General features: G+C 41.2%; 1 protein-coding gene across 2 annotated transcripts in view; it reads left to right on the top strand.

The window, feature by feature from the left end:
• Positions 1-8,669, top strand: part of mcama (melanoma cell adhesion molecule a) — a 58,975-nt gene extending 50,306 nt beyond the window's left edge. Inside the window, exons 14-16 of one of the 2 annotated variants that reach the window (XM_078265655.1) lie at positions 573-702; positions 2,650-2,770; positions 4,938-8,669. In XM_078265655.1, coding sequence (XP_078121781.1) covers positions 573-702; positions 2,650-2,770; positions 4,938-4,940 — 254 coding nt within the window. In that variant the 3' untranslated portion in view covers positions 4,941-8,669. The remainder of the gene's footprint in view (positions 1-572; positions 703-2,649; positions 2,771-4,937) is intronic. The other variant, XM_078265656.1, reaches the window with a different exon arrangement.
• The last annotated feature ends 2,368 nt before the right edge of the window (positions 8,670-11,037 follow it).

The raw sequence follows: 11,037 nt of genomic DNA on the forward strand, positions 1-11,037 counted from the left end.
CTAATAAGCTCCAAAAACACTGGATCCTACACTTCCTATAATGGAACCCATAGCTTCTTTTTGTTTCCTGCCTGCTAAACGCCCCTAAACATCCCAAGTCTTTGAAACTTCACCCACCTGGCTTTAAACACAGGCTTTTCTGTTTCCTTTTGACTTAGGTCATTTTCCGAGACTTGCCAAAGCTCCTCCAGAGATCACTTATACAACTGTTGCAATGGTTTTCAGAGTAGTTCTCCACAAGACTAGTGAATTGACTTTTATCTATATAATAAATAAGTGCCCCTTTTGAAATATACAGAATGCAGTGTTTCCCCTCATAATTTGGCCCAGAAGCTGTATGCTCAGACAAAAGTGATTTGGTTTGTGTGCAGGCTGATAAACAGAAACCTTGTTAATCTAAAATGAACTTCTTTTGTGGCTGCCAATTTCGTTAAACACCACTGCTGTCAAAGCAGCAGATAAGTCCTATTGCGAGATGGACTGACATTAACATGTGAGCGGTCTCTGTGTGTGTGTGTGTGTGTGTGTGTGTGTGTGTGTGTGTGTGTGTGTGTGTGTGTGTGTCTGTGTAGCTGAGGGCAGCGGGGTGATCATCGTGGTGATCATACTGTGTCTGCTGCTGCTCGCCATCCTCGGCAGCGTTCTCTACTTCCTGCATAAGAAGGGGAAGATCCCCTGTGGACGCTCTGGGAAACAGGAGATGTGAGTACCTTCTCTTCTATTATCTGCCCATGATGTCTACAGAACAACACAACCCTTTCTTAAAGGAGAGGTCTGGTGATTTGAATCTTTCATATTGTCAACAAATCCAATTCAAAGACCAAAACCAACAAAATGTGATACTAACAAGTATTATATATGTGTGTGTGTATATGATATATCTTATCCAATAACACATACACCGTCTTGCTGCTGTAAATACTCATTAGAACACAAACTGTGTATTAATCCACTGCTGAAAATGGTCCCAGACACACTATTTACCCATTCCTCCGATGGACTTCACACTTGGCCGGTGTATTGCTGAGGACCCGAGGAAGTGCATTGTTGACTATGAGCTCTTGAGATCTACTATATATTTATATATATATATATTAGTGCATTATTTACACACTTGTACTAGTGTATTGAAGAGTGCTTTAACCTTTACACCGCCGAACTGGATCCTGGGTACAGATCGCTTCCTGTCGCTCACTACAGTACATTCGAGAACAGATTAAGAAAGAGAGATCGGAGATGTTGCAATGTAGCAAACTCAAACATTTCAAGCCTCAGCGATGTCACTTTCAAAATAAATGCTTTGTTCCCAAACATAGTCTGCTCCCAAATAGCTAGCTGTTAGCAAATGATGTGTATTTTCTAGCATCCAACTATGTCATGGCAGGTGTATTACTGAGGACCCAAGAAAGCACAGTGTTGAGTGTGAAGTTGTGTGTGGTATGTTTATCGTGTGATATGCTGGTGTCATTTAGCCAGTAGTTGTCTATATAAGGAATCATGACTTTCTACTCTGGTTGACTCCTTCCAGTCACGCTTTGAGGAAACCAGTAGGCGTTCTCCTTTTGTGATATTTTTTTAACTTATATTTGCCCTAAACTAATAAAAGCATTGTAACTATACCTTTTGGCTTGGTCCAAGTGTGCATGAAGTGTCCTATGGCTTCCCTTTTTCTATAGTGGACCAGATTGACTTCAAGAGCACCTTTTGCTTTCACCTGGAGTTTACTACTTCACAACCGTTTTTGCGTCGTTGAGTGTGAAGTTGTTTGGATGAGCGGTTCTCGAAAAGTTTCAACGGGCAGTATAAAAGTTTATTCGTGACCTGCTTTTAAAGATTTGAGTGCCTCAGAAGTATTGAGAGTCGGACGAACACATTGTCTGTTTTGGTCTTTTTGGTTGTAGTAGTAAGTACAGCAATATAGAGCCTTATCCTTTGAAGAAATTTGGAATGTGACTCTTGGCTTATTCCTCTTAAATGCATCCAAAACTTTAAAGTAATATGGCAGTAATGAGAAGTTTCAATATATTACTGGAACTCTCTAGCCTGACAAGCCAGAGCCACATCAAGATGTTGGGTCTGGGAACTCTCCATTGGCAGAGCGCAATCCGAGGGGTGGGATAAATGGTTGTCTTTCAAATTACCACTGCACGCAATAGGATAGTGCTACAACCAAGCAGAGCAACGAAGAAGGTTGCGGAGCTAGTTGATAGATTAAACTTTTGCTGTATCCGGTCGGCAAAACTCCGAACACATCTTCCTTTTTTAAGAATGACTTCAGTGCCGTTCTTTGTTCTTAACTCCGAGTCTTCCAGAGTCGCAAAGCCGATTCGAAAGACCGCTGTTCGCCAGCAGCAGCAGCCATAAACCCGCCCACCGACTCTATACACGATGTGATTGGCCCGGCCAGAGTTTGTTTTTCCAGCTCGCAAGCCAACGGAGAGTTGCTAGACCCCCTGGCTGCAAATTGCATTTGCTGCCGCTAGGGTACGTCTAGATTTCTAGGCTAGGAACTCTCAGGATGTATACCTCTCAGGGGTATAGTAACACAATGTTAACCAATGAAAGAAGAATATGTGATGAAACCCAGTCCCTCTGTTGTTACCTGTGTTTCTGTCAAATTCCACATGAGCCAACCTTCCTTCCTGTCAGCAGCACCAAAGAGAAGACCACCAAAGATGACATTGTCGTGGAGATGAAGACCAACACAAAGAATGAGGAAGCTGTTCTCCTAAAGGCTGTCAACGGAGACAAGAAGGGCCCTAGTGACCAGGTACTTATTGTGGCTGGATGAATGTGATGTCATTATCGCACAATGTAAAAAAGGACTCCAAAAACCAAAGTTTGTTCTGCTTAAGTTTTAATAGTTTGTCCTGAGGTAGACACTAGAGAAAAGCTCATGGAGAAGGAAAAGAAAATTCATCGCAGATGCAAGTCAGGAAATGCAGAGTTAGACATCCTGTTCACAGAAACTGTTTTTAAATGTGGATATGTAATGTGCATGTGGGGTAATAGCAGTGCTTTTTGCATCAATTATTTAATGGTTGTTAATAAACCCGCGCCAGCATGCAGAAAACAAATTCTGATGATATGAGGATGTCTGGATGTGATACAGACCGATGCAAGTGTTTGGGATTTAAAGGGACACTCCCATGTTTTTCAGTATTATCTCCAGTGCTTTAATGCAATGTGCTTGGCTTTTTAATGTGGTTAAATGGTTGTTATTAGTAGCTAGTTAGCAGATTTAAAGATTTTATCTTTCATAATTATTCTGATGTGTTTTTTATTTTTATTTTGAGGTGTAGTGGCAATTCATTTTCTGGTCCTTTGTAAATACTGACAGAGGCACTAAACTGTCTCACTCCTCAGTATATCTCAGATCTTTTATCCGAGTACAACCCTGCGGCCTTTTATCTGTTCCAGACTCTCGGCTGAAGACTATAAGGGGGACAGAGCTTTTGAAATTCGAGCCCCAAGGCTCTGAAACACCCTGCCCAAGAAAATACAGCGGGCTGAGTCAGTGGCTTTTTGGAAAGCTAAGCTTAAAACCTACTTTTATCGCACTGCCTTCCCTGATTTAATCTGATTCTAGTTTTTAATCTGTTTACAGGTTCTGCCATTTTTAATTTTCTTTCTGTAGGTTGTTTTAGTACTTTTATTCTTCTTATTATTCTTGCTATGTGAAGCACTTTGTAACTTTGTTTTGATAAGCACTACATAGATAAAGATATTATTATGATCTTAATTCTAGCACCGGGGGATGACAACGTCACGACTTTTCAAATTGTTCACATAGCGCTTTATTTGAATAGTTCAACATTTCGGGAAGAACCCTTATACTCCCATACGTCACGGTATCTTCATGGTTGAATGCACTTCTTGAACGGAAGTCGCTTTGGATAAACGTGTCATCTTAATGAATGTAATGTATTCACATTTAGATGTGAGATTAGGAGATCGCCACCACCTCATGTATGTACGCTAAATAAAAAGCTGCAGCCAGCAAACTTAGCTTAGCATAAAGACTGAAAATGGAGGGGAACAGCTAGCCTGGCTCTGTCCAAAGATCACAAAATCCACCTACCAGCCGCTCGACAGATAACGGGTTAACTAGCGAGCTTTAGAGGTGCTGGTAGGTGGATATATTTGACCTTTTAAAGTGCCCATATTATGAAAAAAACACTTTTTCTGGGATTTGGGGTGTTCTTTTGTGTCTCTGGTGCTTCCACATGCATACAAACTTTGTAAAAAATCCATCCATGCTGTTTTGAGTGAGATACGGTTTCTGAATGTGTCCTGCCTTCAGTCTCCGAGTGAGCTGTTCAAAATCGGCACGAAACGAGCTGGCTGACTGCAACCGTTAGCTCGTAGCATTAGCATGCTAATGCTAACGCTAGCATGCTACCTCGTTCTCAATAGCAAAGCACTGCTACAACACACACAAGTTCACCATAATCTACAAAATAACTACTTCCATGTGCGCCCTCATTTAGAAGTCTCCCAGCTAATCCTGCCTTGTAACTGACCAAAGTTGGAGAAACAGCCTTTCTTTTACTGTCTATGGAGCTAGCTAGCTGACATGATCTACATCTGAGCTACTGTGCATGTGCGAGTGCAATCAAAGATAGTACAGAAGAAGAAAAGAGGTCTCACTCTGTAGCTAAAACAGAGACCAGCTGAAAAGAGGATCTGCAGCAGTGAGAGAGAGCTGTGCAGTACAACAAAAATATGGTTTTCTTCTATTCTGGTACAACCTTAAAATACAATTATGAACCTGAAAATGAGCATAATATGGGTGCTTTAATAAACAGGAATGTCCCTTTTTATTTGCAAATCACAGCTCATGTGTCGTGTAGTAATTACTAGGGTGTGTGTGTGTGTGTGTGTGTAGGTGGGTGGGTGTGGAGGTGTAACACTGTTGTCCTCCTCTGTCCCTCCAGTGAAGTCCCTGACGTTTCAGCAGCAGGGAGGACACATGAAGCCAGCAGTCCGTCAGTGTGATCTGAGACCTGCAGGGTAACCCCACCTCACAGTCCGGACACTCCCCCATCATGCTTTGTTCTCAGCAGTATTTAGTAGATGTACACAGGAACACACCACCACATACTTGCATTACACACACAAACACATACAGGTATGTATGTACTCATGTGTATTTTCCTTTGAATGAATGTTTGCCTCCCTGACATTCAGTTCTTCAGTTTTGTTTTGTACCATTTCCTTAAACTGTTCAGCGTGTGTACGATGGTGTCTCGTGTTGCATCATCCAACTTTCTTTTTTTTTTTTTTTTTTTTTTTTTATGAAAGTGTATATATTATATATATTTTGTTATTTAAGATATTTTGGCACACCGATTTTCAACCGGCGGTAGCGTCTGGGTCATGTGCATGTTGATCCGTGTTCATGGAGTCCAGGTGAGTTTTGGGACGGGACATGATGTCAGAGACCAAACGCTTTACTGTTGGTCCACAGTCACAGAGAGAAGGCTTGTCAGTGTGTTTCCTTCACTTTGATTTGTTTCGATTGACACCAATATTTGTAGAAGTTGATTTTGAAACGTAACCAAAAAAATGACGTTTCCCCGAGATGAGTAATCACAATACTATCTATGAAAGCTGTCAGTCAGACACGCTGGCAGCCTTCTTTTGCAAACTGCTGTCAAGCCTTTGTACTGTTTGTAAATAAGTGGTAGTGTACAGATCTGCTAGTGGTGGCCTTGGACTGTTACTGAAGGCGAAAGGGCCAAAGGTTAGTGATGTGCTGTGCCTGTTTTTAAGAATGCATCATACACTGAATTAGTTTTTTGGTTTGCTCTGTGTGTTTTCTGTGTTTCCACTGAGAGCTCGTTGGGCCTGAAGAAGGGTTCCCGTGTTTGTGCATGTTTGACATGTTTACTACAGACGACACATACAGTACTGCTTTTTTTCTCTCCACCTTCTAGGCAGCCATACGTTTCAGTTTGTTTCTGTACAGTTTGATACGGTGGCCGACAGGGGCAAACGCCCTGCAACTTAATGAAACACGCAAATTAAGAAAACATCTTCATTAATTTGACAACACATTTAGCAAACGCGCTGCAAATACACACAACACAACCAAATACACAAACACGCTGCAAATACACACAACACAACCAAATACACAAACACGCTGCAAATACACACAACACTACCAAATACACAAACACGCTGCAAATACACACAACACTACCAAATACACAAACGCGATGCAAAAAGAAAAGCACACAATCCCCTAAATCTCGCTCTCGCTCTCTCTCGCGCTCGCTCTCTCTGTCTCGCTCTCTCTCTCGCTCTCTCTGTCTCTCTCGCTCGCTCTCTCGCTCTCGCTCTCTCTCTCTCTCGCTCTCTCTGTCTCTCTCGCTCGCTCTCTCGCTCTCGCTCTCTCTCGCTCTCGCTCTCACTCTCTCTCTCGCTCGCTCTCTCGCTCTCGCTCTCTCTCGCTCTCGCTCTCTCTGTCTCTCTCGCTCGCTCTCTCGCTCTCGCTCTCTCTCGCTCTCGCTCTCTCTGTCTCTCTCGCTCGCTCTCTCGCTCTCGCTCTCTCTCGCTCTCTCTGTCTCTCTCTCTCTCGCTCTCTCACTCTCTCTGTCTCTCGCTCTCTCTGTCTCGCTCTCTCTGTCGCTCTCTCTGTCGCTCTCTCTCTCGCTCTCTCTGTCTCGCTCTCGCTCTCTCTGTCTCTCTCGCTCTCGCTCTCTCTCTCTCTCTCTGTCTTGCTCTCTCTCTCTCACTCTCTCTCTCTCTCTCTCTCTCTCTCTCTCTCTCTCTCTCTCAGTGGGGTCGAAAATCCAGCTGTTCCACTTAGCGCTCCCCCTAGAGGTCTGGAGAACTTCCGCTGTGTAATATGGATGCAGCGTTTATTTTTGTTGCATTTGTTTTCGGGGATTGTGTGCTTCTCTTTTCCATCGTTTTGGTTGTGTTGTGTGTGTTTGCTAAATGCTGCGCATGTGTTGTCAAATGAATGATGTTTTCTTAATTTGCGTGTGTTTCATTAAGTTGCAGGGCGTTTGCCCGTTGGCCATCATAGTTTGAGAATCACTTAGATACTCCACTACAGGGAACATTTAGTTTCCTGTTCAAAATTACAATATTTCCCCATCCATGGTAAAGTCTGCTCGGCATTACTCCTAAAACCATCATGAATCTTTAAGAACAATACAAGTAGACGTGGATGTTCTTCTCTGTGATGAATACTGAACTGAATACTCAATACGTGAAGTGAATGTAAAATAGTGGCAGTGAAAGGGAGAAGTACATTTAATGTCTATTTGCAGCTCTTCCCAGTTTGTCATGTATTATCCCGACATTCAAGTCACAGAGCTAAACATTCAGGGGAAGGGGTTATGGGGAAAAAAAAGAAATCCCTGACAATCTTTGAAAAAACCTCATTGTTGTTTTGAAGGTGTTTCCAGAATCCTTAAAGTCTCTTCTAACCATCTCTATCGAATCATATTCTAAGATGCAACGGTTTCCTAAAACTGCAGGCGGATATCACTTTGCTCTTTTTATTGTGCATGAAAATACTGATTAATCCAAAAGTATTGTGATATTCCCGAATCCAAACAAAGCCAGCAGTAGCAGCAGTATTGTTCATTCTTTATTTTGTCTTAATTCTTCTTTTCTATTATTCTTGAATCGCCATTAGCTTCCACAAAGAGGCCGCTACTCTTCCTGGTGTCCACACAAAAGCAACAATTTAAAATAAAATAAAAAAAATAAAATAAAAAAAACATAATAAAAACTCACAGTGAAAACAAACCACATGGGAGGAAAAAGAAATGAAAACCATCAAAAACAGCACTAACTAAAAACTAAACATTGAAGTAAGATTATTTTCCATTTACCATCTATATTTTTTTTTATTTCTTGCAAAATGACCAAGGTAAAGTGTCATTGTCGGGCACCATTGTGCAGCAGATGGATTTAATTATTCATTCAGACGTGTAAAAGAGTCTTTAAAAGTTGTGGAAATGCCTTCAGAACAAAGGTACGTGTTTTTAAAAGATTGTCAGGGATTTATTCTTCAGCAAAAAAAACAATATTTGAATGTAATGATAATAGATGAGAGGCACAAACTGGAGCTAATCTACATGATGCTTTTGTAAAAACCAGTCGGTACATTTCTAGTAAGTCTGCTGAAACATGCAACAACACTGGTATGCTCCTTTACGGCCCCTGTTGTGAATATATGATGTACTGATTGCTCACTGTGTAGGTTATTGTGAAAAAAGACATTTTTGCCCAGATGACTTGCAACATTAGCAAAGTAGTGATATGTTCTGTTTTTTCCCCACTGAGTTGAGATGTTGAAGTTGTAGAAATATCCAGGTACAGGACGTTCTCAGGCAGGAGGTGTCCTCGTGTGCGGTGCGACGCGGTCTTTATACGATGGTTTAGATTTACAAAGCCATAACACCAACCGTCTGCAGCCAAACATTTCTGATTTGATCCGAAAATCTTTAAATACGACATTTTGTGTTTTATTGTTCTGGAATTTTCACCAGTGGGAAAACAAGTTTGAAACTGAACATGTGTGTAAATTAAGTACTGTACATGTGATTATTTGATGCTTGTGTTTTTTTGTTTTTTTTTCCCTTTTTTTAAATATTTTTTGCAAGAAAATAATGCCAAATAAAAATGTTTCATTTGAAGAGAGACTGTTTGTATCTGTATCATTATTTTTGCAGCAGAATGAATGAGTACTTTTCTTTTCTTCTTTTGCCCCGAGGGCTCAATATGAACCAGAAGAGCAGCGCGTTGAGTGTGCTCTTGTGTTAGCGCTGCACAGTCCCTCAGTGAGGAGACAGGAAGCAGCGCTGCCTCCAAACCGCTGTCAGCACGAGCTGGAAATGACTCCAACAGTAGCTCCGGTTTCCAGCTGGAGTCTGAAGGGAGGAAGGACAGAAAACAGCTCACATCTGCAACAAATTCAGACACCTCCAGAGCTTCCCACTGCAAAACAAATCAGCTAGTCTTTATTCACTTAGTGAAAAGCATAAAATACCAGGCGCCAACATGTTTATCTCTAAAAAAAATAAATAAAAACTTTTCAGTTGCTGGTTAGCTCAGCTGGTAGAGCAGGCGCCCCTATACAGAGGTTTACTCCTTGACGCAGCGGCCGCGTGTTCGACTCCGATCTGCAGCACTTTGCTGCGTGTCATTCCCCCTTTCAAGTCTAAGCTGTCCTATACAAATAAAGGCCAAAAGTGCCAAAAAAAATAAAAAATCTATTTTGTATTGACTTTATACAGTAAGTGCTTTACATTCTTGGCCTCACACACCAACATGCAAGGCATTGCATGGGGATTGAACCGCCAGCCCTGTGATTAGTGGCCAACCTGCTTCCCTTCTGTGTTTCAGACAGCCGCTATATGACCGTACGACGCTGCTGATTAGGGCCGGGCCATTGATCAAATCTGATTTTTTTTATTACCATTTTGGCTTCCAAGGATGATTATTGAGAGAAAACGATTCTTGTGCCGCGTTCTGTTTCACAACGATGCCCTCGTTTTGTCGCGTGTCCCAAGTCCAGCGCGCGCCTTTCCTTTTCACTGAGTTACTCACTGGAACATGTTGAATATGGTTTACAGAAATGTTGGATATATGTTTAGGTGTTTTCAGTAGGTCGTGGTAGTGCACTACATTTTATTTCCGTCTAATTTTTATCTATGCATTTCTTATTTTCTCTAGTTGAATTTTATTTAAAGTTCAAGAAAATCATCTGCTAGTTTAAGGAAAGTTTTGAAAAGTCAGTAGTTTTTACAATTTACATCTAATTTCACTACTACAACTTTTATAATACATATAAACAAACAAAATCAACCTGATGAATAAACCTTTACATCTACGTAAAAACAGGAAAGTCTAAGACATGGATGTAAAAATATTTAATAACTTTTAATGTAGATTTGAGACTTTTGCAAACAATTATTTTATTCTGAGAAAAGTACTGAAAGAACAGTTTACTCCTCAAAATGTCTTTTGTGTGTAGTTACTCTTTCCAAGAATTTGTCCAAATGTTTGTTGTAGTTATACGGACAAACCACACAGATCAGATGTTAAAGAAAATACTGTTTAATTAAAAATCTTAATGGCTTAGGCATGAAAACATGGCAACACAACGAATGCTGAGGATATTAAAAAGGCAATAAATAAAATATTTACACAGGCAATAACAAAGCAATGAAGACAAGTTTTTAGTAGGCAAGTTGTTGAAAAGGCTAGTTATCATGAATCACCACACGTCATTAACCAGTGGATCTCACCCAACACACCAGCTGTGTGTGTGTGTGTGTGTGTGTAAAACTATATTTGTGGGGTCCAAAAACCGGGAGTCCAGTATACTTGCCACAAACGTGTGTGTGTGTGTGTGTGTGTGTGAGAGACAGTGGAGCCTCTGGCAGTGATTCAACAAAAGTACAACTGTCATCCTCGAACGTATCCTCACACAGCACTTTCATGGTCGAGAGTTAGTGCCCGTTGGTGTTCAAACACTGAGATGGAGTGAACACAAAGCCGAGGGACTGACCACACATTCTCTGTAAATCAACGCGGGCGGAGGGGCAGCATGCTGCTTTAAGATGCGTTTGGTTCGGGGCAAATTAAAGCGGCGAGATTTCTGTGGAACTACAGCGATACAGAAACCTCCGATTCCCTAACCTCAGTCTTATCAGCAGGGACACAATCAAAGTACACATCGGAGCTGTTGCTCATTTTACTGCTTTTCCTCATTGTTTTTACATCAATGTGAAACGCCTTCCTTTGCTACTTTATTCACATGAAGCATACTTCAGTTTACAAGAGCGTGGAGACGGCCCTGAATGCACTCTACAGACATGACGTGTGTCAAACTTATTTACAGAAGGAAAATATATCAAAGTCTGCAGCCTAATAAATATACCAGTATCAACTAGGGGTTGGGCGAAACCACAACTTTTTTTTTTATTTTTATTTTTATACTGTATCATGTAAGAGAGAGAAATGTCATGATTTATGAGGTCAATGCGAAATCAAAATGTGATTGAC

The sequence above is a fragment of the Sander vitreus genome, chromosome 13, assembly GCF_031162955.1.
Source record: "Sander vitreus isolate 19-12246 chromosome 13, sanVit1, whole genome shotgun sequence".
Classification (NCBI taxonomy): Eukaryota; Metazoa; Chordata; class Actinopteri; order Perciformes; family Percidae; genus Sander; species Sander vitreus.